Here is a 27,256-nt window from a genome sequence, read left to right as displayed (position 1 = left end):
TAACATCACCACTTCATACTCAAAGAACATGCCAGGTGGACTGAGCACAACAGGATCATATAAGACTATTGCATAGGGACAAGATTACATTTATGCTTGTGACCAAGTTACTTTCTTCACTTAAATGAACAGCGAGAAAATTTAGTCTTTTTTTTTTTTTTTTTGAGACGGAGTCTCGCTCTGTCACCCAGGCTGGAGTGCAGTGGCCAGATCTCAGCTCACTGCAAGCTCCGTCTCTCAGGTTTAGGCCATTCTGCCTCAGCCTCCCGCGTAGCTAGGACTACAGGCGCCCGCCACCTCGCCCGGCTAGTTTTTTTTTTTTTTTTTTTTTAATTTCTTAGTAGAGATGGGGTTTCACCGTGTTAGCCAGGATGGTCTCAATCTCCTGACCTCGTGATCCGCCCGTCTCGGCCTCCCAAAGTGCTGGGATTACAGGCTTGAGACACCGCGCCCGGCCTGTGAAAATTCAGTCTTTAAGCATATATTAGACCCTTTTTCCAACTACATACTGGCAATTCTGAAAGTTCACAATCCAGTGAAACAGGTCCTCCTTACGTTCTTCTTACTGCTACCAAGACCACCCCACCAAGAGAAGGCACAAGACAAGGAATTAGAGTTCAGTTCAACTTCATAATTTCAAAATGAAGCCGAGCGTGGTGGCACTTTGGGAGGCTGAGGCAGGCAGCGCTGAGGTCGGGAGTTTGAGACCAGCCTGGCCAACATGGTGAAACCCCGTCTCCACTAAAATATACAAAAATTAGCCGAACGTGGTGGCGCACGCCTGTAGTCCCAGTTACTCAGGAGGCTGAGGCAAGAGAATTGCTTGAACCCAGGAGGCAGAGGTTGCAGTGATCCAAGATTGTGCCATTTCACTCTAGCCTGGGCAACAGAGTGAAACTCTGTCTCAAAAATAATAACAATAAAATAAGATACTTTCAACATGAGAAATTTCAGCCAATAAAGTATTATCAAGTATGATATACACCAACAATATATTTACCAAACAAAATTCTAAGTAAGTAGCTTAACAGCATCCAGAGGGAAAGACAGAAAGTTCCCCTGTTTCATATCATCAGAAGGTGGGTTTTAGCCGGGTGCCCTGACTCATGCCTGTAATCCCAGCACTTTGAGAGGCTAAATCGGGAATACCGCTTGAGCCCGGGAGTTTGAGATCCGCCTGGCCAACATGGTGAAACCCCAATTCTACAAAAATTAGCCGGGTGTGGTGGTGCGCGCCTACAGTCCCAGGCACTTCAGCCTGGGTGACAGAGTGAGACCTTGTCTCAAAAAAAAGAAAGAAAAAAAAAGTGGGTGGGCTTTATGAATCAAATTAGATGTAATAAAAGAGAACAGTTTGTTAGGTTAGAAAGGAAAATGGGTAGCCCTTACGTAAATCACATAGCACATGCGAATCATTGTGCTCCAATTATAATACATGTATTCAGCTAGGTGTATTTTTTCCTTTGAACCTTTAAATTAATCACGTCCTTCCACCCACACGCACACCCTTCTCCCCAAAGAAGGTAGTTTCAAAGGAAAGAATATCGTCCTTTCAAATTTATAACCAGGAAAAAAGATGTTTGACTTTGATCCATCACAGATATGAAAAAAATATATTTATATATTTTTGTATGCCTTGTGTTGATGCAATAAATTTATAGATTAATGAATATTAGGATTTATGTTATGTCAAAGTAAATATTGACCTTATCTTTTGGCTGGGTCAATATTTACTACTTTGCTCAATAAATCTTGATGTTCATTTCAAACTAAGTCAATATCAGTTCATTAATTTCTGCATGGCTCATATCAGCATTTTATTAAGAATTTGAAATGCCACTGAAAACGTTTCACCTAAAAAATTTAGATACAGCCAATTAAAGAGACAAAAAGGTTTTTGCTTTCCTTCTGGTTTCCCTTTTAGGATTTTCTTTTTTTTCTCTCCCCCTCAAAATTGTTACAAAGAAAACTGCCTGAATTTGATACCATTTAGCCATCTATTCTAAAATTAAAAGGTTATTTAAAAAATATGAATCTACTTGTATAAGAAATTGAAATATTCCTGATATGCTTCTATAAAATGTTTAAATATTATAGAAATATAAGTATTAAAAGGCAATCGCTCTCATTTCTCAATGATAACTGCAATTAACTTTTGGGTGTAGTCTCTGGATTCTTCAGCTTTATTCATTAATGGGACCACATTATCCATATTATTTTAATACATCTTGTAGTTCAACCTCCTTCATTTTGGTGGATGTTCAAGTAACCATTTCCTTGTAAGCATGTATTATAATTACCCAATGCCCTATTTTGGTCACTTAGGCTGTTAAACACAATGTTACTTTGGAGACATGTACACATGTTTCAGAAAGACAAATTCCGAAAAGCAGAAGTGCTGGATGAAAGACTAGCAATATTTAACATTTTCACAGGTATTGTGCAAGAGCCCTCCTCCAAAAGGGCTCCATCACCCCACCACCTTCAGAGTCACTTTAAAACCCAAACTCTCAGCATTCCATTTACCCATGTTTTAAACGCCCCATCACAGCAACAATTGAAATTGTTACCACTGATATGTACCACTTGATACCAACACAGCACTGAATAGTGTTTCATCTTACTGCTAGACTTTTCCAAGGGTCACAGGGCCCCTAGGGAATGTATTCACGTCCTCTGATAATATATTAATATATTAGCATCCATTAACTTTACAAACACTGTGAAACCACCTCCAGAGAGAAAATGCCAAGAAACTTTAGAACTCCGGTGCCAAGGATTAAAGTTTAAAAAAAAACATAAGAAAAGAACTCTAGGTAGAGATAACAATGTCTTTTAAACAGTGGAGAGAAAATCGCCAAACTTGGCCAAGTACTGAAAAATTCTCAAGGTACCTTAAGCATATGGCAACACATTTTTCTCTTTCGTACATAAAGTTCTGATTAGTGTGTGACCATATGTGTTTTTTCTTACACCCATCTATCCTTGGAATCACATATCAACTATCAAAGAAAAAGAGTACCTGTAGGAAGAAACAATTTATTCTATAATTTGTTCCCTACCTTGAGACCCTCCTATCCAAAAACATTTAGGTAAAAACAGAGAAATACAATGACTAATTACAAAGGTTCTTTTCAAAGAGCATGAACTCTAAAGGGCATAAGAAATGCAGAGAAAACACTATAACACATCTTAATAGGTTCTAGTTAAAAATCTTTATCTTTTCAACCAACCCACCACTCCTCATTTACTCATTTCAAAACAAATACAATGCCATCTTCAATCATCTTGGGGATAGTCCTACACAATTCCTTTTGCCTTCTCTTCCTTTTACAAATGATAATGAATTCCCATGAGCTCTTTTCTTTTCCCTCTCCAATCCCCAGTAATACAGCCCCATCATTTTTCATCCTGCCCTCTTCCTCCCACTGCCCAGTCCTTAACCCTACGAACAGTGGTCTTACACGTAAAACCAACTGTATTCCAATTCCAGGTGGAGCTCTTTAATTACTCCCTATCGCCCTTAGAAAGAAGTTCTACTTCACTAGTAGAATAATATCATAAGGCTCTCCATAGTCTAACTCAAATTATCTTCATTATGCCCTTAACTTTGTCCATCCCACCACATGCTCTAGAGCTTCTGAGCTGCTTCTGGTTCTCTAGTCACTGCCAGAGTCCTCCATGCTCAAGGCCTATGTGTGTCCTGGCAAACACCTGCCCATCTTTGAAGACTGGAACCTGGCAACAGCAATTCTATGGGCAGCTTCTCTGGCGCTTCGCATTTAGCACAACATCTGGCACACAGTAGACAATTAGTAAGTGCAGTAAACAAATAAGTAAAGAATTTCTACTTTAAAATTGTTAGATTAATCGGGATATGTAGAAAAGATAGAAATTAATTGTAAAAATAAATAAATAAAGGGGAGACTGAGGAGTTTAGGCAGAAATGGGTCAGGCTAAGCACCAAGGCAGAGGGAGCCTCTGCGCTGAGATGTGGAGGAAGACTCTCAAGGCTGACTCCTCCTCAGTGTTGTGGTTCCCTCCGATCAGAAGGTCTCTGTTGGGGCTGGGCACGGTGGCTCACGCCTGTAATCCCAGCACTATAGGAGGCCGAGACGGGTGGATCACTTGAGGTCAGGAGTTCAAGACCAGTCTGGCTAACATGGCAAAACCCCAACTCTACTAAAAATACAAAAATTAGTCGGGCGTGGTGGCACACGCCTGTAATCCCAGACACTCAGGAGGTAGAGGCAGGAGAATAGCTTGAACCCAGGAGGCAGAGGTTGCAGTGAGCTGAGATCTGGGCAACACGGCGAGACTCCGTCTCAAAACAAAAAAAAGAAGAAGAAGAAGGTCTCTATTAGGAAAAGAATGTCTCTAAGGAAATGATTCCCTTAAGAGATTTTGGAGGCGGCTTTAGGAGAGAGGCAAATAACACGACAATATTAACATTCAACTTTGAGGTCCTACAGAGCCTTCCATTCTTCTAATGACAAAAGCTGACTTCTGCAGGCACGTATATTTTGCTTTATCCTGTACAGACATTCTTAAAAATAGGCATGAAAATGTAATTTTAGGAATTTAATTATATCTTAAGTTCACCAGGGGAGCTTGTTATTTAAAGGGATCCAACAGTGAAACCTTTTGCAAATCACCCACTAATTTATCTGAATTTCGTGGCAGGGCTCCCCTTAGTAAATTCCCAAGGACAGACTCTGGCTTGAGTTAATTTATCCATCTATCCACTTGCCCACTTGAAAAACATGCACCAAATCTGCACAAAACAAGATAAACTGGCATGTTGCAGGAGAAACAAGGAATTGTAAGCAGTAATCCTTGTCTTCAAGGATTCTACATTTAGCCGGGGAAATGAGACACAAGCCCAGACACACATATGCGTGTTATAAAACAAGATGTTTATATGAACAGTGTAATGAGATGGCCTATAATGAAGAGCCAAATAGGTAACACCTACTCTACTCCAGGGTGGAGGCCAAAAAGTACATACTGCAGGTGCCAATATATATTACCTTTAATCCTCAAAGTCATCCTGCCAGATATGCACACTTATATCTCCATTTTGCAGCTGAGCAAGTCATCAAATCCCAAGACAGTCAGAGAGGACCATGGATGGCCCTCACTATGGCAGGAATACCTCTTAGAATAATCCTACTTGACCTTCACCCAGCCCAATGCCAGAAATGTCTTATGGGAATTTTGGTCACTGACTATTTCAATTCTGGATTTCTCTAACAATGAAAAATGGTCCCCTTGTACCAATTCTGAGAAGGTATTTCTACACAGGGAAAAATGAGATAGAGATTATTAAAAATGTGAAAAACCAAACAATTAAGTTTTTAAAAAAAAAAAAAAGTAGAGGAAGGGAAGAAACTACCACCTATTTTTCTCCAGTCTTTTAGGGGCAAGAAAGAAAATAACTTTATATATAAAAATGCCTCTGTTCACGTGTGGTGGCTCACGCTTGTAATCCCAGCACTTTCGGAGGCTGAGGCAGGTAGATCACCTGAGGTCAGGAGTTCAAGACCAGCCTGGCCAACATGGTGAAACCCCATCTCTACTAAAAATACACAAATTAGCTGGGAGTGTTGGCGAACACCTATAATCCCAGCCACTTGAGAGGCTGAGGCGTGAGAATTGCTTGAACTCAGGAAGTGGGGGTCAGGGTGTTGCAGTGAGCCGAGATTGCGCCACTGCACTCCAGCCTGGGCGACACAGCAAGATCTTATCTCCGAAAAAGAAAGAAAGAAAGAAAGACAGAAGAAAGAAAGACAGACAGACAGACAGACAGACAGACAGACAGAAAGAAAGAAAGAAAGAAAGAAAGAAAGAAAGAAAGAAAGAAAGCCTGTCTCAAATTTCTACTTGAACTTACTCTAGTTTTATGATTTATTTTTCATTTCTCTTTCCTGCATTGACGACCTGCCTAGCATGTGTTACTCTTTGTGCAACAATTACAGAAGTTCTGGGCTCTAAAATTCATGAGCTACCATCACCCCAAGAAAGACAGAAATATACTTTAGTTGAGTAAAATTAATAGAAAAGAAATTGTTTTATTATCTCCAATAAGATACTATTAAACTACTGCATTTTTTCAGTACAATTCTATATGAAACATAACTCATTCCCATTTTTGCCTACTATGTTGGTACAAGGAAAAAGAAATCCAAAGATATAAAGCAATCATCAAATTACATTGCTATTATTATGTCAACAATAACTTATATTTGTGTTCCATTTCATACCTTCTATGATGTTTTCATGTCAGAATCAGATATTATGTCCCCCTTTTTTACTAGCAGATGAAATTGAGATCCAGAGAAACAATGCATCTTCCAACGTCCACAAGAGAACGCTAATACATACCTCCAGCTTCCTCAATAAATAGTTCTCTATGCTAAAATTACAGGTATTCACAAAGGCGTTGTTTGATAGGCCTATAAAGGTAAAGTTTAAGATTTCAAACATAAATAAGGTGTTTGCATTTTCCAAGGTGATGCAGTGAAATGGAAATAAAGTAGGCTAGTCTTAAAGTGAGAAGTGAAAAGTTATACTAATATTAATGAACTACTATCATGACAATATCCTAAAAAAATGTCACGACAAATCTTCTAAAAGCAAGCTATCCACAGTTGAAAAGTTCATGTCTCTCCTTAGTGACCAAAAGGGAATGTCATGAGAATGACAGGATCAGCACTGTTCACCAGACCCACTCACACAACGGCAACCTAAGGAACAGGACACAGTCACCCCAGAACATCCAACACCCATTCATCTCCCTGATGCATTTCCTGCAGCACTGACCTCTAAACTCATCTTTGGCTGGTCACAGTGGCTCACACCTGTAATCCTAGCACTTTGGGAGGCTGAGGTGGGCGGATCACCTCAGGTCAGGAGTTTCGAGACCAGCCTGGCCAACATGGTGAAACCCCATCTCTACTAAAAACACAAAAATTAGCTGGGCATGGTGGGGAATGTCTGTAGTCCCAGCTGCTTGTGAGGCTGAGAATCGCTTGAACCCCGCAGGCAGAGGTTGCAGTGAGCCGAAATGGCACCACTGTACCCCAGCCTAGGCAACAGAGCGAGACACTGTCTCAGAAACAACCAACACCACCAAAATAAACTCATCTTTGCCCCTCCCAAGTCCTTTCCAAAAGCAGGATCTCAGGAAAACTAAGATGCTACCTAGAAGACATGCTGAGGATATTCCAGCTCAAGGGAAATGCAAGGCAAAAAAAAAACTTCCAAATTTCTGAAACAGTTCTGAATGTAAGTCAGACTAACATCTGCTAAAACCCCAAGCTATATTACTATAAGCAGGAGTTGACAAACATTTTCCTTTTTTGTTTGTTTAGTTTTTTTGTTTGTTTCGTTTGTTTTAAGACAGAGTCTTGCCCTGTCACCCAGGCTGGAACACAGTGGCACCATCTTGGCCCACTGCAACCTCTACCTCCCGGGTTCAAGCAATTCTCTTGCCTCAGCCTCCCAACTAGATGGGATTATAGGTGCCCGCCACCACACTAGGCTAATTTTTGTATTTTTAGTAGAGATGGGGTTTCACCATGTTGGCTAGGCTGGTCTCGAACTCCTGACCTCATGATTTGCCCGCCTCGGCCTCCCAAAGTGCTGGGATTACAGGCGTTAGCCACCGCGCCCGGCCAGCAAACTTTTTCTGTAAGAGGCCAGATATAGTAATATTCTAGGCTTTTCACCATTACTAGATATTTACTATTTAATATTACTAGATCTTCAATATTACTGGAATAGTAATATTCTAGGTCTCTTTCACAACCACTCAGTTCTGCAAATGTAGCACAAAAGCAGCCATAAATAATATGCAACATGATGGGTGTGCTTGTGTTCCAACAGAATTTATTTTCCAAAACACAGCTGCAGTTTGTAGTTTGCCGACCGCTGAACTTGAGGATAGTCTGCTTAACCCTCATTCTCAAATCCCAAATAGGCACCCCTTGAGAATTATGGCTGAGAGAATCTAACTTGTTCAGCTCTCAGAACTATCCAGCCATCACCCACTGTCAATTGTAACACTTGTGAATTCCAAAAACAACATTAATTGCAGCAAAAGTAATAATAAGTCTCAAAAATAAGCAAGAAGTAATATTAACTACTTACTTCATGCCAGAGACTATGTTAACATTTTCATAAACGTCATCTCACTGAATCCCTGTAACAATCCTATGTGGGAAGTGCTATTAATCATTCCCACATCACAGTTTTCCAATATCATCAAGATATTAACAAACCTTCGCTTTGAACTATGATTTGTCTATGTGACTTCAAAACTCATACACTCACACACTGCACCCCTAAAGCACCCATGGCATTATTTTAGGAGGAAAGACGACAGATCAGAGAATTTGAGGCCTGAGATTAAAATCTAGAGTATCAAAGCAATCTTTCAGGAACTGCTTGCTTCATTTTGCTAAATTTAGAAACATTTCCCTCATAAAAAATGAGCCTTTTTTTTTGTCAGTCCCACTTTTCAAGCAGCATTTTTATCTAGAGGACTATGCCTGCAGCTAATAATCCCAGCTCTCATTTACTGTGGTTTTAAGGTGCTGGTCTGATGCACCCAAAGTAACAGGCCCCAACTCTTACTCCTTCCTGGCCTTTTTTACACATTGGTCAAATGCTAAGGAATGTCTGTGATGAACTCCAAGCCTTCTTGACATGAGAACCAATGCTGTACCACGTCAGCATGAGCCAACCATAGATACTGTCGAATTGTCAGGAAGAACTGTTGCAAGCGTAAGAAGTGTATACCATCAGTTGATATCCGTCCCATTCTATTCTTCTTTTACTCTTATTTTGTCCTTTACGCCTAACAAATGACTTCATTCATTCTTCCAAACCAGTCCACATCCTTCCAAGTGATTCCTCAAGTGACTCTCCTAATCTGATTTCTAGGAAAAAAATCAACTAGAACAAGGGTTCACAAACTATAACCTGTGGACCCTATCCAACCAGCCACCTTTTTTTGCACAGCCTGCAAAGCAAGAATGGTTTGTATATTTTTTAATGAATGAAAAAAAATCAAAAGAAGAATATTTCCGGACACATGAAAATTATAAAATTCAAATTCCCGTATTCATAAGTAAATTTTTATCAGAGCACAGCCAGTCTGTCCAGAATTGTCAGTGGGTACTTTTAAACTACAATGGCAGAGTTGGGTAGTTGCAACAAAGACGATAAGGCTTTTGATGTTTATTACCTGGATCTTTTCAGAAAAAGCGTGCCAACTCTTGAATTTGAACTAATAAGCCCTTCCTACTTCGGGAGGCAATACCCAAATTCAGACACAATGCATTCCAGAAATACAAAATGGAGACTTCTGAAGTCTACCAAAGTTAAAGACATCAACAATCACTTCATCACAAAGACGGCACCACTTACGGTCATTCTTAACTACATAATGGGAAAAGTTTAAGGGCTTTCATCTCTTCACTGCCATTTGCAATTGGACATGCTAATGGGATATAACTTCCAATTTCCTGACTAACAGCATTATTATTCTAAATTGATGAACTGTAAATAGCAGGCCACTTTGTGCCTCCTCCTGACTGATGTCAGAGTCACAGAGTACAAAATGATAAATTTTCTTTGGGTTTCTTGGCAAGATGCTATATATATGTAATTCTGGCTTTCATCTCCCAATTTCCTTCATTTATCAGAAATGGTGACAAAAAACCTCTAATTAGATAATTCTAATCACAAGGTACTGTGTGTGATGGAAGACTTCAGAATCACTATCTGTTCACTGCAAAACAAAACAGATAGGCTATTCTCCCTGCAGGGGCAGGAGATTTATCAATAGACAAAACGATGCAAAAAGCCAATAGATAAGGTGTAATTAAAGATCAGACCTATACATTTTACACTGACATAAATTTAACAGGATTTGCTGGGAGAAATTGAGGATTTAAACCCGAGTATCATTATGAAAAGAATACTTTCAGTTCTATCTGCAACAACATTGCATAATACATAGATTTATTATTAAGACTAATACTCCATGCCTTCAAGCTCTTTCACACAAGGAGTTTGATTTATTCAGTGCCAAAGTAATTTCCAAAGTGGTCTATCTTACTCAAGCATTCCTCCTTAATTAGCTGTAATACATTTTCCATACATTTTTGAGCATCAAAAATCTCTTCTAGAAGTAACAATCCACCTCTCATATTTTGGGAGTTGTGGGAAGCCTAATCCAGAAAAGTCTGTACCTAGTTTTAGGTCTTCATCTTTGTTCCCTTACAATGTAAGAAAATTATTTCCAATGTAACATTCAACATAGTTAGAACAATGCTCTTTCCCTTCACTGGCTCAAAGGGTAAAAGTAAAAATAAAAATGAAAAGGACTGCAGATTACCATCAAGTAGACAGCTAAAATGTATTCAAAGAACAAGATGTGATTTAAAAATAAAGTTGCATTTCTTGGCTTAGAGCCTAATAGAGCATTCTGATATCTGATGTTTGTAATGTTTAGCAGACATTTAGCAGCTCAAGACTAGCCATATATTTTCTGCTCTCTGAAATCACAGCCCCTGAAAAAACAGAAAAGACAAGACTACGTCTTTTAGAAAATTATAAGTTTGGTACAATAACTCATTAACAGTAAAGTTCAGAAATAAATGCAAATTGAGGGGAAAACAGGTTGAGGAAACAGGTGGTAGAGATAAATTAAGGTACTTATAACCTTGAGGGAAAACAGGCTCGAATATTTCAACTTTTAGTGAACTACGAAAGATTTGAGCAAACAGAACTCAGGCGTAAAAGTGATTCAAAGTGTGCTTTCAAGTGAGTTGCATGGGATGTTAACTGGCCTGTGTGACCTCCATCAGAACAACTGGACTTACCAGAGTAGGCCCAGTACGGGTCGCCTGAAGCCTTGCGTCTGCGGATCTGCACCGCGCTGCCGTGTCTATTCTCGTGCAGGGCCCCAACGTAGCCTTCTGTCAACGCTGGAAGAGAGGGAGACCCGCAATGAGACAAAGGCAGCACCCCACTGGACACAGGAAGGGGGTCAAATGAACACCATTGGGTGACTGAGTAGAATCATAGTCCTTAGGATGACTGACTAGAACCAACTTATTTTACAAAAAACAAAACCATAGGAAAATCCAGACAAACTATTATTATACATATTAGGAATCATTGACGAGGAACCTTTACTTTGTGCCAAGAAGTGCAGTACACTAAGCACTTTATATACATTATCTTCTTTGATCTGCAAAACACCACGAAGCAGTACAAACAGTGGTCCCAATAATGGGGCCCTTTTATGGATAAGCAAACTGAAGCGTCAACAACGGAAAGAACTTGAACTTGACCAAGGTCACACATACAACTAACGGTAGACTTCGGTTCCAACTGCATGTATAAGTTTATAACCTGTGTGTAAAGACCCTCGGGCCCCATTTGATCTTTACAGAGCCGGGGTCATTCTGCCTCTTTTACAGATGGAGAAACTAAGGAGCAGAGGCACGAAGTAAGTGGCCCCAGGTCACACAGTAGGTATGCAGTAGATGAGAAAACCAGACTCAAGCATCCCTGCATCAAAGCCAGGGCTTCTGCCACCCAAACACAGCACAATCTGAAACCTAGGTGACTCCTTGTGATCAGTACCAGTCTTCCACATCCTTCCGGCCACTAACAGTCACCTGTGGTGCCAGAAGATACGAAACAAGAAAGCCTCCAAGGCCCACAATGCCCAGAAAAGAAACAGTGATTAGTAATGTATATTTGAAATCTCAACATCAGTTCAATCCACCAAGCAACAGCAAAACTACTACTCTCACAGGAGAGCTTCCATCTGCCTGCTATAGTCGTCAAGCCCTCTCTTCCCAGCTACCACATGGATGCGGATTTCTTGTGTTGTGAGCCCACACCTGAAAACACTGATGGGTAAGAAGACAAATATCACAGATGCCCAAAATCCAAAATGAAATGGAATTATACGCAAACAATATACCCCAGCTGACTATGATAACATTTAAATGCACCTAAACAAAAGCAAGCGTGCTTTCAAAGACAAAAAAAAAATGTTTAAGAAAGTTTTGGGAAGCTGTATATTCAATTGAAGACAATGATGGGACCAGGAAAATACAACACATTCTGTATTCCAAATTAGCCAATGGAATAATATCGCCATGACAGCATTAGCCTTTCTGACAATGTGAAAGTCATGAAGAAAAATTAAGAAACCTGTAAAGTACTTTATGCTTACACTTCAATTAAAAAGACTAGCATTAAAAGATGTAATGCTTGAACAAAGGTATTCCACAGAGATGAGCCCTTTAGAGGGAAGTAAGAATCCTACAAATTCTCAATACACACCTAAAAAGTAAACCTGATGTCGTTTATGTCTGCTCATTGCTCCTCAAAGAATTCATGTCAAATTCTAAGCTTCCACTCATTTTTCAAGTCCAAGGAAGGTTTAGATGCCGCCTTCCATCCAAACCATTCTACAAATAATTATTCCCCATTAATCCTTCCTCTGTCCATCAAAACCGTGAGTAAAACATGTCTTGACTATGTTAGTAATAAATGTGGCTTCCATTAGGGTAAGTGGTTGAGCCTCAATTTCCTTGACTGTAAAATGAACCTAAAAATACCAGCCTTCTAAGACTGTTATAAAGATAACACAAGCTATGGTGAGCAGAGCACCTAACTCAGCATTGGGCATATACTGCTTTTGTTTTTGTTTTTGTTTTTTGAAACAGGGTCTTGCTCTGTCAAACAGGCTGGAGTGCAGCAGCAAGATCATGGTTGACTGCAGCCTTAACCCCCGGGCTTAAGCAATCCTCCCAATGTAGCCTCTTGACTAGCTGGGACCATAGGCACACGCCACCATGCTCAGCTGGTTTTTTAGTTTTGTAGAGACAGGGTCTCCCTGTGTTGCCCAGGCTGATCTCAAACTCCCGGGCTCATGCAGTCTTCTCACTTGGTCCTCCCAAAGTGTTGGGATGGCAGGCCTGAGCTGCTGCACCCAGCCCTAGTGCTTTTTAGTGCCTGACAACATAGTGGAAATTTGCTGTAGATGATCTGTTTTGTAGTAATCATATCCCCACTCTAGCTAGCTGTGTGTCACACGTTGAACAGCTAATCCCTGTCACCACCAATGTTAGCTCTAGGGGTGAGCCTTGTTCGCTTTAAGCCAGTCAATCACTTTCAACCATTCTCATGGCCCCAGTGATGCATTCAGGTATGGGCACATTGGCCAATGACAGAGATTCTTCTTTCTTCCTGAAGGTATCAGACAAGGTGCAAGCCTCAGCGGGGGTGGCTGACGACCAAGTAAGGGATTAACAGAGGACCTTAAAAATAGAACCAAGCCAGGACGACCAAAAAATCAATTCTGTTGACAAAATTTAAACCCTGTCACTACAAAAAATAAAAAAAATAGCATGTGTAGTAGCACACGTCTGTAGTTCCAGCTACTTGGCTGGTTAAGGTAGGACAACAGCGTGAGCCAGGGAGGCTCAAGTGAGCCGTGACTGTGCCACTCCACTCCAGCCTGGGCAACAGAGTGAGACCCTGTCTCAAAAACAAAACAAAACAAAAAAAGTTAAATAAAATAACTAAAATAAAATATTTAAACCCTAGACAAAGCTGATTTGAAGCTAGCCCTCTCTTAGGGTCTATAGTTACAAGGACCAGATTTACCTGCTAAAGCACATTTTCCTGTCTTTTGTACCAAAAAAAGATCCTCAAATGACACCAATGGTGTGCTTTAAACCATCACTTGAACTCCCGGTCATCAATTTCTCTATCCATAAAAGGCCATTGTTGTACTAGAGCTCTGACTCTTAACCCTGGGCTACTTTAAAACCAACCAACCCTATGCTTTGGACTTCACCCCAGACACACATATACATCACACTGTGGTATAAGGAATTGGACTTGAGCAGCAGGACTGCCTGTCTAAAGGTAATTCACTTAAGACAGAAGTAAAAGGTACGGTTCTGCTACATACGACAAGAGGTAACAGAAGGGACAGAGCCATCCCAAGGAAGGTAGGTTAATATTGTCTTCCTCACACTACCCAAAGTATTGAGGTACAATGTGGGTTTTCCACAGCAAGGTCAGAATGGTCAGGAAAACTGGCTTCTCAAGGGCATGCTGCATGGCATATGAAGGGCTCTAAGCTCCCTGGAAATAGGGCACAGGCATATTCCTGAACTATTACTGTCAACCTACTACCCACAATGGAACTCAGCGCATGGTATGTGTTCATCAACAGCGAGGGAATGGCAGCCAGGCGCGAGGCTCATGCCTGTAATCCCAGCACTTTGGGAGGCCGAGGTGGACGGATCATGAGGTCAAGAGATCAAGACCATCCTGGCCAACATGGTGAAACCTTGTCTCTACTAAAAATACAAAACTTAGCTGGACATGGTGACGCGCCTGTAGTCCCAGCTACTCGGGAGCCTGAGGCAGGAGAATCGCTTGAACCCGGGAAGCAGAGGTTGCAGTGAGCCGAGATTGTGCCACTGCACTCAAGCCTGGCAACAGAGCAAGACTCCGTCTCCCAAAAAAAAAAAAAAAAAAAAAAAAAAAAAAGAGTGAGGGATTGAATGAACACATAAAAGATAAAAAAGCTGATGGTTTCTGTGTTCTAGAGGGTAGTGATGGTAAGAAAATGTGTTATCTATGCATGTTATGTGTGTGTTTACATAAGCCACAGGCAGAACCACCACCCAGAACCTGACTCTCTCTAGCCACTGCCCACCTATCAGAAACAGCACTTAATACATGAAGCAAAAAGGAGATGGCCCTGAGAGACAAATAAGGAATTCTTTTTAGGCAATTGTTCAGAAATGAACAGGGCAGGACTTTTAACCCTCGCACCATATTTTATTTTTTAACTACTCACTAAAGGTGACTATATTTTTTTTCCTTTTTATTCCATCTATGTCAATAATGTGTGACCTCTCCCCCTCCCCTATCTGTAAGAGCATAATCAAGTAAAGTCATGTGCCACGTGATAAAATTTCAGTCAATGAAAAACTACATATATGATGCTGGTCCCATAAGACTATAAAGGTATTTTCTACTGTACTACTTTTTTTTTTTTTTTTTTCAGACAGAGTCTCACTTTGTCATCCAGGCTGGAATGCAGTAGCAGGATCTCAGCTCACCACAACCTCTGCCTCCCAAGTTCAAACCAGAAAATTCTCCTGCCTCAGCCTCCCGAGTAGCTGGGATCACAGCTGCGCACCACCATGCCCAGCTAATTTTTTTATTTTTAGTAGAGACAGGGTTTCACTATATTGGCCAGGCTGATCTTGAACTCCTGACCTTGTGATCCGCCCTCCTCAGCCTCACAAAGTGCTGGGATTACAGGCGTGACCCACCACGCCTGGTCTACGGTACCTTTTATGTGTTCCGATATGTTTGTTTACATACACAGATACTTACCATTGTGCTACAATTACCTACAGTATCCAGGACAGTAACATGTTGTACAAGTTTGTGACCTAGCAGCATTAGGCTATACCATATGGTCTAGGTGTGTAGTGGGCTGGCTATTCCATCTAGGTTTGTTAAGTACACTCTATGATGTTCACACAACAAAAATGTCTGAGGACTAATTATCATTCTTACTGGCACTCACATAATTTAAACTAAGACAACATTTTAAGTCCTCTCCTCAAATGTATTTTAATCGATGATGAGGTGATCTTTTTTAAAAACCAAGTTTTAAAACTATTATTTGAACAGCAGTCAAAAAGTATATATAGAGTATATTAAACAACTTAATATTTTATTGGCAAGGAGCAGTGATTTGCAAATAGAAACAGTCTGTGGTTCCCAAGTAAAGATACAGAGTCAGCACACCAAAATTTAATCAATTTTAATACTCTTTGTACTCTTCTAAGCTCAAACAGACAACCAAAGGCGGCGTGGCAATGATATGGTATGCCTATGAATCATGCTATTGATTTTCAATATATTCTGTGCAGAAAATTAAATTATGCAAATGAATGCCTTTACAGATCCTCACCTTAATGTGAAATTGCATACTTGCTTATGTCAGCAACTTAATTACACAATTAAAAATGGAGCATGCTTATGAAAATATGTAGTTTCACTCTTCAGAATAGACAGTAAGTGTAAATCTGCCTATGGTTATCATGTGAATAACAAGAGGGAGGACATGGTGTTATGCAAACATATATTCTACCAAGTGCTACAGCACCAAGCCCACTATGGTATATGGAGGGGAAGTCATTTTTCAGTGAAAAGCTTAGGAGGACTTTTAGTCATGTTACAGCACAGCAAAAAATTGGAATATTAGTTATGTAAGACACAGGGAAGCCCAGCAGTATATGCTGTATATTGCTGCATTCTCCTCCTCAAAAGAGGTCATCTCTAGTGACATTTTAACCAACACACACACACACACACACACACACACATATACACACACACACAGACCCCCCCATGGGCTGACAGACCTGGGCATCAGGAATATCAAATCTAAGTAGTCTGAATAGTGTAATAATGAAATGGGTTTAGAAAGGAAGAATACAGTGACTCCCATCACACAGGAAAACACTCTCTCAATTTTGACAAGATAAAAGTGGAGATTTCAAAACCAATAGTATTAACTAGCCAATGATGCTTATGTCTCACTCAGCAGGAGGAATCTTAAGTCAAGTTGGTTGCTAGGCAGAGAGCTAAATGAGTGACAGGTATTTTCATCAGGGAGTTTCCATAAACTCTATCTCTTCTCAGAACTTCTGCTGAGCCTACTTCATTTCCAGCCCGAAGCCAAAAAAGATAAAAATTTTTCCAGACCCAAAGGCCCAATTTCTTCCTATAAAAATATCCTAAGAGTCGCCTACTACTGAAGATATCAACGCAACTGTTTCCTATGTGCCTTATTTAATTTCCCAGAGCCACCGGACATAGTTTATAAGAATAAATGTTTTTATTCTAGAATAAAAAAGCAGATGTGTATCCCATCTGCCTTAACTGTGTCTTCAGGAGGATTCTGTGTAATCCTTACTCTCAGTGTTTCACAGAAATATTGACTTGCGGGGAAAAAAAGACTTGCAAGCTGTGTTAACTCTTCTGTGTTAATTTGCAGGCTCAACATTTTTCATACAAACAGCCCGGCTCCTCTGAATACCACATGAAACAGCATTCTTAACATAGATGTTTTTTTCTTAAGTTTTACTCTCAGAGAGATGAAAGGGTCACTGAGTCTATACTGACTATGAATAAATGTTGTTACATAATATATCCATAGAGAATATTTTTCCTGCAAGATTGCAAATGCATGATTGAAATGAGAGTACAACGAATGTCTTACTGTTTTTGACAAAGGTGGTCCATTTACATATGCATTTGTATATATGAATGTGAATGAAAGTCTGAGGTGTCCACCAAGAAGGGAAGATATGTGGCCACAAAGGATTCCAAAATAACCCCGGCATTCGTCCACAACACTGGTTCACCTTACTGTATTGAACCAGCCATGTCCACTTGACTTCTGCTATGTCATTATCTCCTACAGGGAAAAGTGATTATATGACAAAGGTTACACAAAGGTGAAAGCAGAGTGAGTCTGTGATGAGAACATCCCCAAGTTCCATCTGCAATACGGCTGCACATCCTGTAATCAAAGCAAAACAGTGTAGTAACACATAAGGGTATTTCTCCTTAACTGCATGTCCAATTCTAGGTCATTCCAAAGGACTTAGAAGTCTGGGAGAATAGGTCAGCTTCCATCTAAAATTGAAAACATCAGAACAAAGAAATTCTGGTTCTCCAGCGCCAAAATGAAAACTACTCAGGGTGATGGGTGGATCGCTCTCATATGCGGAGTCCTACTTCTTCTCCCAGAGATACTGTCAAAAAATAAGCCCACTAAAAATAAGCAACAGGCACTCACATTTTCCAATCTAGAAAGAAGATATCCAGAATGGCAGATAAGTAGTTAAGCAGGCTCTTTATATCTATTTTAATGGCACATACAACAAACAAATTAAAGATCCCTCAAGGATGGTGAAATCTCCATCGAGTGCAATTTTCTCTAAATTCTAAAGAGCATTTAAGAACATTAAATCCCACACAATAGCCTAAAATGAATAAATCTTTATCTTTTTTGTACCTACAATGGGCAAAAGTATCAAATTATAGTTAAAAGTAATTAAATATTCTGATCAGTCTCTCATTTCCTTTGTGCCTGTATTTCAATCAGTTATAGTAAAATGTGCTCAGTGAGTGTCCCAAAAAGTAGAATCAAAAAGTATGTTCCTTTGTAAGTACTGCATCACAAATGGTCCTTCTAGTTGTTTGTGATACTGAGCTAACCTCAAATACAATAGGTTATATTACAGTAGATTACCTATTTTATCATATTCAAATATACTTACTGTTTCAACTACAAAAAGTTTTTTCATCATCTTACAGGAATAAAAAGACCTAATATAGAGCCATGATGTTTTTTAAGTAAAATAAATTACTAAAACTCAGAGGCAATTCAAGGGAAAGAGGAATCACACAGCAATGCTCTATCCTAGAGGGAAAAAGAAACAGAAAACAGCATTGCAAAAATGAGCTAAGCCAGGCAGAGAGCAAAATACTGAAGTCCTCTGTTATTTTACTCTTAAATAATGCCAGTTACAAAAGGCAGAATCTATTTTAAAAATAAATAAATAAGGGCTAAGAAGGGACAAAACATTGGAGTCATTCCTCTGCCATTAACTCTGTCACAGTTTTAAAACTTCAGAAATTAAAAAATACACATCTTCCAACAGATCTCAGAAAAGATACACTTATAAAACTGATTTATAATGGAACTCATTATACATTTGTGATGAAAATTGGAAAAATACCACGGTTCACTCTTTCTCGGAGGCACCTTCCTAAAAAAAATTGGGCTCATAGCATCAAATATCAGACAGAAATAAAAAGACCATTCTTTCAGATCATTTTACTACTGTTTGATTCTGAAGGAATCAAGTCTCCTGATTCTATAGTATTATCAGGATAATGAAGATTAGTGACGGACAGTGTTGGGGTAATATCAAATGCCACAAACCTGTACTTTCCATTTTACGGTTGGGGCATCTCTTTAAATCTTTAATGGCCAACAGAAATGGCAAACAGCAGAGAGAGAGCATGCTGGTGGCCACCATGCTGAACGCAGCCACCCATCTGAACTTTTGTTTCACCCACTGTACATGTATGCATGGGTGTATGTGTATTTCATTAGTTGCCAGTAGGGAAAACTCCAGGAGAGAACACCAATATCTGTATTTCATTTTTTTTTTAATGGGAGAGTTGGGTCATGTTCCCAAATGGCAACAATATGCTATGTGAATAGCAAGTAGCTCTTTAGAGAAGAGTCATGAATATCCAGCTAGCTGCCTTCTCCACCCAGTTCCACTTGTTCATTTCTATTTCTTAAAGAGTCCCTAGGGCCATCTGAGTTTGCACCCATGGCCTGGCCCAATAAGTTATTTACTAAGTCAAGTCAATTATTGCCTATGAGGAAGGCATCATTAAAATTACCATCAATACACAAGCTCATGTAATTCTCCCAATAGTCCTGTAGCTTAGATACAATTATTCAGAAAAGGGATGTTACTTACACAAGAACACACAGGTCTGAACCAGTATTACTCTCAATCCTCTATAACTGACACGATACTACAACTGTATTGTGAATTTTAGGCATCATAAAAATATCTGTGAGTTAATATGAATAGCTACTCCACTTGCTCAAAGGTAAATAAACATCACAAGTGAAAAATTTCTACATGAGCCTCATAAAACTAAAAATGTAACAATTCCAAAAGAAAGAAGTTGTCTAGGTTAGTCTTTCCACCACTATTGGCAATTGTCTAAGATAAAATCATGTTCCCAATATTATTAACAGTAAAACATAGAGTGATTTTTCTAACTTCCAATTACAACTACACAAACTTTGGTTATTGTCTATAAATAAGAAAGTCACTTCCAAGCCAACCAGAAATAGGTATCAAATTGATCACAACCAGTAACAGATTTCTTTGTTCTTTCTCCACTCCCACTGCTTCACTTGACTAGCCTTAAAAAAACAAAAACAAAAAAAACTTTTTTTTAAAACAGGCCAAGTCCCATTACTTGGGAAGGCCAAGCAGGGAGGATAGCTTGATCCCAGGAGTTTGTGACCAGTCTAGGCAACAAAGCAAGACCCCATCGCTACAAAAAAAAAAAAGCAAGACCCCATCTCTACAAAACTAAAAATAAAAATTAGCCAGGCAAGGTGGTTCCAGCTATTCAGGAGGCTGAGGCGGGAGGATCACTTGTGCCCAGGAGTCGCAGGTTGCCACGAGCTGTGATAGCACCACTGCACTCTAGCCTGGGCCACAGACCCTTGTCTCAAAAATAAAATAAAAATGAAGAAGCAAGCATTAAGTTACAACTTGAGTTAAGGAAGCAAATAAGAAAGTGACATGTTGATTAATAAATTATCTTGATTCATGTTATCTTTCGTTTAAAATGTGTAATTGTGACTGCCTAACACATTTTCATCCGTGAAAAATAAGCTTTATAACATAGGCCTTTTATACAGTTGAGTCATTTTTAGATACATATTCCATGTGAAACGTTGAAATGAGTTTTTTTTTTTTAATAAAAATGGACAAAAGCCCTATTTAAATGTGGTTGGGTACCCATTTTAACACCTCAGCATATCCACCACCTCTAGCAAAATGTGCCAGCAGCAAGCAGGTGATTAATAAATCCAGAACTTGGAAATGAGTAAGCTTCACAATAACAAAAATATCCACCAAGATATCCCCAAACCTGGTAGATGGTAATAAACACCCTGAACGCACAAGCCTTAGGGCCTGCGTCTGGGGATCAAATACAGGGGACACTCCAACCATGACACCCCTTTGCTTAAAACATCGTATCATGAAAGGGGTAGACCTGATTCCAAAACCTTCCCCCGAGTAAACCCAAAGACCTCCGACTTCCAGAGCCAGGTTGAAGAAACCACTTGAACACTGGCTGGTCAGCCACTCAATAGCCCATCGTCGTCTATTCCCCGAGCTTCATGCTTCTGGTCAGCAAATTATCTACTCCACCTCCAGCACTCACCATCTGCTTAAGTAGCTCCTAACTCCTTCTTATCAAAAAGATAATTTCTAGGGAGTTTGGTAAGATTTAGGCAAGTTTTCATGACAGGATGCTGCCACGGCATTCAACAGTGTATACTCTACACCGTTCCTGCCCTCTAGGAGCTTCCAGTCCATGAGGAAGGCAATCATAAGGCAATCAATAAACACATAAAGCAAAAGTTGTATACATGGTTGAACAACATGAAAATGAAGTGAAACACACATGATACAGCCACAGAGAATACAAGCGGGGAAAGAATGTACTTGAGAGAGAGAGAGGAGGCGGAGAAAGAAACATCATTTGGAGAAAAGAGACATCATTTTAGTTGAGGGCATTGACAGGGAGAGATGATAGGGTTCGAAGATGGGAACGGCACACACAAGGATGCTGAGGCAGGAAAAAGGGTGGCATGAGGAGGCTTCCCTGGTAAATCTTGATGAAGTGATGTTGGGGAGAAGTGGGAAGCTGAAGATGCACCAAGTCAGGATCCTTCAGGACCTTAAAGGAACTTGGGAAGGCAATGAAGGACCAACGTGGCAGTCAATATGGTCTGATATATGCCTTCCTTTAAAGCAGCGTTATTGAGATATAACGGTTTTTAGTATAACTACAGACTTGCATAACCATTATTGTAATCTAATTTTAGAACATTTTTACCAATATATGCTTTGTAAAAACGACTCTGCTGGGCAGGGAACAGATTGGAGGCAGGCGGGCAAGAGCAGTGGCTCCTCACCCGGATCCCCAGGGTGAGTCAAGACGAATCATTGTTAAGTGTGTACTTGCACCTGTGCACAGGGGACTGGGGTGGGACTGCTCCTGGAAGAAAAGGTTTGGCAAGCAAAACAAATATTCAGCTCATATATTTATAATTACTTAGCCAAATGCCTAATAAACGTGTTTTTAGATTTCTTTTGATATTATTTTTACAAACTTCACCTTTGCCCTTCTTCATCTGGATTAGGATTGATCACAAAATGAACTGCTTAGACAGAACAATGGGAAAAAAAAAAAAAGATAACAGTTAATGAGAATCAAGCCAAATACAAGTATTCACAAAGAAAATAAGGAAAAGAAGGAAAGAATACACATTATTACTAAATTTTCCCTTAGCTATATAGTACATAAAACTACACCCTTGATATCATACAAGAAAAAAAACTTCCTGCCTGTGTGATACTTGTAGAGGTACAGAAGGCTCTACTATTGATTTCAGAGGAACCTTGTATTAGTGACGATTAAAAATTTTTTTTTAAAAATGGCTGGGCACAGTGGCTTACGCCTGTAATCCTAGCACTTTGGGAGGCTGAGGCTGGCGGATTGCTTGAGCTCAGGAGTTTGAGACCAGCCTGGGTAACATGGTGAAACCCCTTCTCTACTAAAATTGGCGTGCGCCTGTAGTCCCAGCTACTCGGGAGGCTGAGGCAGGAGAATCACTTGAGCCCGGGAGGCGGAGCTTGCAGTGAGTCCAGATCGCACCACTGCACTCCAGCCTGGGTAACAGAGTGAGACTCCGTCTCAAAAAAAAAAATCATTGTTTTAACATGGCTGTGAGCATGGCCTCAACCTCAACTCTGCCTCCCAAAACAATCCTTAAAAGAACTCTTCCATAAGTCAGTGTGAGCACACCTAAGTAAAGGCTAATTCATAAATTAAATCTATGGTAAGTTGTCTCTGCACAATGAGAAAGGTTTTGTCTTTAGCACCTGTTCAGGATGGCTGTATAATCAAGCATGTGTATTCAGAGACGAATATGCTTTTGGGCTAACAGGTAGAAAAAATACCAAATATACTGCTCTGTTCCTCACTCCAAGTCTGTAGGACCATTTCTTCCCCCTCAAACACAGGCCTCTCATCGGCTTTGTTTGATTCAATCAATGCAGGCCTGTCCCTGGCATTTCAAAGGAAAAAAAAAAAAAAAAAAAAAAAAACTCAAGGAATTGGGGTTAGCATTGCCCAGGCAACCACTTTAATGTTGCTAGTCAGAATATCCCAGGGCTACAGGTCCATTTTTGTTATCTCCATTTTTATTAGGTGTTAGATTTGCTTCTTTTCCAGCAAGAATGAGGCTGGCTTTGTTCTCTTCAATTGCAGAAAGAAATCATCAGAAGAAGTATCTTGCATTTTGCTTTGCTTGAAGAGGAGTTATTAACTTGAAATAACACAATACGAGTTTCAAGGAAAATAATTTAAAAGGGCTATTACAATCTTAAATAAAGTGATTTAATTAAAAAAATTCTAACCACATAAAAATTTTCGCTAGAGCACATCAAGATGGCTAAAGCACTTATCTCTAGGTCTGTTTAAATAGCTCTAAAAGCAATTTCTTAAATTAATTATATAGGGGAAAATGTTTTGCCTTTTTGCTATTTAACCAAAGTCCTTTCCTGATGAAGAAACTGCAGCTATTAAAAAAGTGGGGTTTGTTTCCTTTCTCTTTTTTGGCTATGCTTTTTCAAAAACCTCCTCTGGCTCTCTGACCAATTATGCTGTAAGATCAATCTGAAGAGTCAGACAGAAAAGCAGTTTGATGACTTTGGAAAGCTCACATCCAAAATTGAAAGTTTCACTTCAGTATTTCCCCGCCCCCCTCAATATCTATTTGTATACAAGAAGCTGAGCGAAATCAATTTCAAGAACACTTTTCAACTCTGAATTTAAATCCTTTTATGACTCTGCAATACAATCAATCAAACTTGGGATAAGAAGGAGAATAAAAAGACAGGTTTTTTTTTTTTTTAAATAAATACGCTAATGTTGAAGAGGAATTTTGTATCTTTGGGGGCTTCCCTAACAGGCAAAACTGAACAAAACTGAACAAACTGTTCCCTTGATTTATAGACAGCAAACGAGAAAGATATAGCATATGCAGTAAAATACTCTGGAACAAATTGGGACAACCAGGTGCCAAAGCCAAAGAACCGCAGATCACAGAAATCCTGGGTGAATTCTTAAAAATAAACACTCCTTTAAATATTACTTACAAAGGTTTATTAAATGGATTTGCTCTTAAATATCACCTCTGCATAATCAGTGAGTGAGTATTAAGTGAAAAGGTGAGAGAAATAGATGGTATTAGAAGCAAGTGGAAACCTCAAGTTTTTCTTGCATGCCTGTCCATTCATATTCTGGTTAATCTATTCTTTGATATTTAACATAATGGAACCAAACAGTAGAGGAGAAAAAAGTCTGCAAATTTAAGTATTTCAGAAATCATACATGATATCTGAGGTTTATTCAAGAACTAGTGTTTCAGGAAAAGCAAGAAAGAGAAAAAGCACTTTGTAAAATACATTTAGGAAGTTTCTCTTTAATAGTCATGCTCTAACCAGAGAGTTCTTATTAAAATAATTTACCCAAAGTGAACAGATGTTGGCCGGGCCTGGTGGCTTATGCCTGTAATTGCAGTATTTTGGGAGGCCAAGGCAGGCGGATCGCTTGAGCTCAGCTTAGGAGACACGGTAAGACCCATCTCTACAAAAAATACAAAAATGAGCCAGGTACGGTGATGCGCACCTGTAATCCTAGCTACTTGGGAGGCTGAGGTGGGAGAATCACTTGAGCCTGGGAGGCAGAGGTTGCAGTGAGACGATATTTTGCCACTGTATTGAAGCCTGGGTACAGGGCAAGACTTTGTCTCATAAAATAAAATAAAATAAAACAAAGTGAAGAGATGATCAATCACAGGATGAAATAGCGGAGGGAATAGGGAAATGAGACTAAAGATATTGTGGCAGAAACAAAGATTTGTAATTTATGTTTTGGGAAGAAGTCAGGAATGTTTTTTAAAGCTCCATCTCAATGTCAAAGAAATAAATCTATTCCCAAAATTTCTCCTGCTCTGCTTTAGTTGCTAAAATTCACAAAGAAAAATGAGTAATAGTGCTGGTGACAGGTAATGCTTCTTTAGCACTTACCATGTACCAGGAGGCACTGTGCTGATTTATTCAACTGAAATATCTCATTTAATCCTCACCAGAACTTTCTGGGATAAATGCTCTCATTATTCCCATTTTAAAAACCAGGCAACCTAGGCACAGAATGGTTAAGGACCTTGCCAAAGTCACATTGCACATGACAGAGAAAGGAATACACACCCAGACACTCTAAACAGATAGAGAAAGGGAAAGGAAGCTCCACTGGACCCCCTAATCAAGTGTGAGGGGCTACAACATAGAAATGAATGGTGTGGATTTAGTTATTTCACAAAATATAGAAAGTATAAAGACCCAAACATGAAATACCAATATAGAAAATGTTTGAACTAATACAAAGTGACCTTTGACCGGGGTTTCTCCTGGACAATTCAAATTTCATAGAATTTGTCTCAAGAACACTACTAGGTACTTAAATGCCCAACCCTGTGTCCCACAAGAAACACAATATGTTTTTTACTGTCCTTTTAAGAGATTTCACACTGTAAAAACCCTCTAGTTGCACTAAAAATACTATAATAAAAGTGATCATTCCTGAAAATTATTACAAGGCTTGCAAAGAGAATTCTAACACTACAGCCTACACAGGAAGGCATTATGCTAACACCAACTAACTGCTGCGAAAACAATTCACTTTCCTTAAAACAGAAAAAGGGAACGTTCCACGCAGGCATATGTTCGCATTTTAACTGAGCAGTGGGGATAAGAAGCAGCCTTCCGAATTGCGCTGTCCAACACAGTCGCCCCTAGCTAATACAGGACTTCAAACGCTTAGCAAGAAACAAAAAGGCAAAATATCTCATCAACATTTTAAAAATTCTGATTACATGTCAAAATGACATTTTAGATATACTGGGTTATATAAATTATTCTAATTAATTTCACCTGTTTCTTTTTACTTTTTATGTTTGCTGCTATAAAACTTAAAAGTACCGGCCGGGCGCGGTGGCTCAAGCCTGTAATCCCAGCACTTTGGGAGGCAGAGGCGGGCCGGATCACAAGGTCAGGAGATCGAGACCATCCTGGCTAACACGGTGAAACCCCGTCTCTACTAAAAAATACAAAAAACTAGCCGGGCGAGGTGGCGGGCACCTGTAGTCCCAGCTACTCGGGAGGCTGAGGCAGGAGAATGGCGTAAACCTGGGAGGCGGAGCTTGCAGTGAGCTGAGATCCAGCCACCGCACTCCAGCCTGGGCGACAGAGCGAGACTCCGTCTCAAAAAAAAAAAAAAAAAAAAAAAAAAAAAAAAAAAAATTAAAAGTACCTACGTGGGCCAGGCACAGTGGCTCACCACTGTAATCCCAGCACTTTGGGAGGCCAAGGCAGGTGGATCACTTGAGGTCAGGAGTTCAACACCAGCCTGGCCAACATGAAATCCCCCGTCTCTACTGAAAATACAAAAAATTAGCTGGACATGTTAGTAGATACCTGCAATCCCAGCTATTCAGGTGGCTGAAGCAGGAGAATTACCTGAACTTGGGAGGTAAAGGTTGCAGTGAGCCAAGATTACACCACTACACTATAGGCTGAGTGACAGGGCCATACTGTCGAGAAAGGAAAGGAAAAGGGAAAGGAAAGGAAAAGGAAAAGGAAAAGGGAAAGGAAAGGAAAAGAAAGAGAAAGAAAGAGAGAGAGAGAGGGAGGGAGGAAGGAAGGAAGGAAGGAAGGAAGGAAGGAAGGAAGGAAGGAAGGAAGGAAGGAAAGGAAAAAGGAAAACAAAGTACCTATGCAGTTCATGTTCCGTTCCTACTGGACAGTGGAGAACTAGAGAAAAAGCTGGAAAAATAAGTAGGAAAAAGAAATCTCCATCTAGAATGTCTGGCATGTGTGGCTTTAAAGCCCTGCATAGCACTATGAAAGGGAGCTTCTGACCAGGCACAGTGGCTCATGCCTGTAATCTCAGCATTTTGGGAGGCCAAGGTGGGCGGATCACGAGGTCAGGAGATTGAGACCATCCAGACCAACATGGTGAAACCCCGTCTCTACTAAAATACAAAAAATTAGCTGGGCATGGTGGTACATGCCTGTACTCCCAGCTACTCGGGAGGCTGAGGCAGGGGAATCACTTGAACCCGGGAGGTGGAGGTTACAGTGAGCCAAGATCGTGCCACAGCACTCCAGCCTAGCAACAGAGCAAGACTCTGTCTCAAAAAAAAAAAAAG

General features: G+C 39.9%; 1 protein-coding gene across 2 annotated transcripts in view; it reads right to left on the bottom strand.

Annotated features, from left to right (window-relative positions):
- The window catches only part of PTPRG (protein tyrosine phosphatase receptor type G), a 745,156-nt gene that overhangs the window by 543,665 nt on the left and 174,235 nt on the right, over window positions 1-27,256 (bottom strand). For both annotated transcript variants that reach the window (XM_050781197.1, XM_050781198.1), the window contains exon 2: window positions 10,893-10,997. In XM_050781197.1, the coding sequence (XP_050637154.1) occupies window positions 10,893-10,997 (105 nt within the window). The remainder of the gene's footprint in view (window positions 1-10,892; window positions 10,998-27,256) is intronic.

Source organism: Macaca thibetana, chromosome 2, assembly GCF_024542745.1.
Source record: "Macaca thibetana thibetana isolate TM-01 chromosome 2, ASM2454274v1, whole genome shotgun sequence".
Lineage (NCBI taxonomy): Eukaryota > Metazoa > Chordata > Mammalia > Primates > Cercopithecidae > Macaca > Macaca thibetana.
The sequence above is the reverse complement of the archived record's forward strand: the minus strand, read 5'-3'. Positions and strand labels throughout refer to the sequence as shown.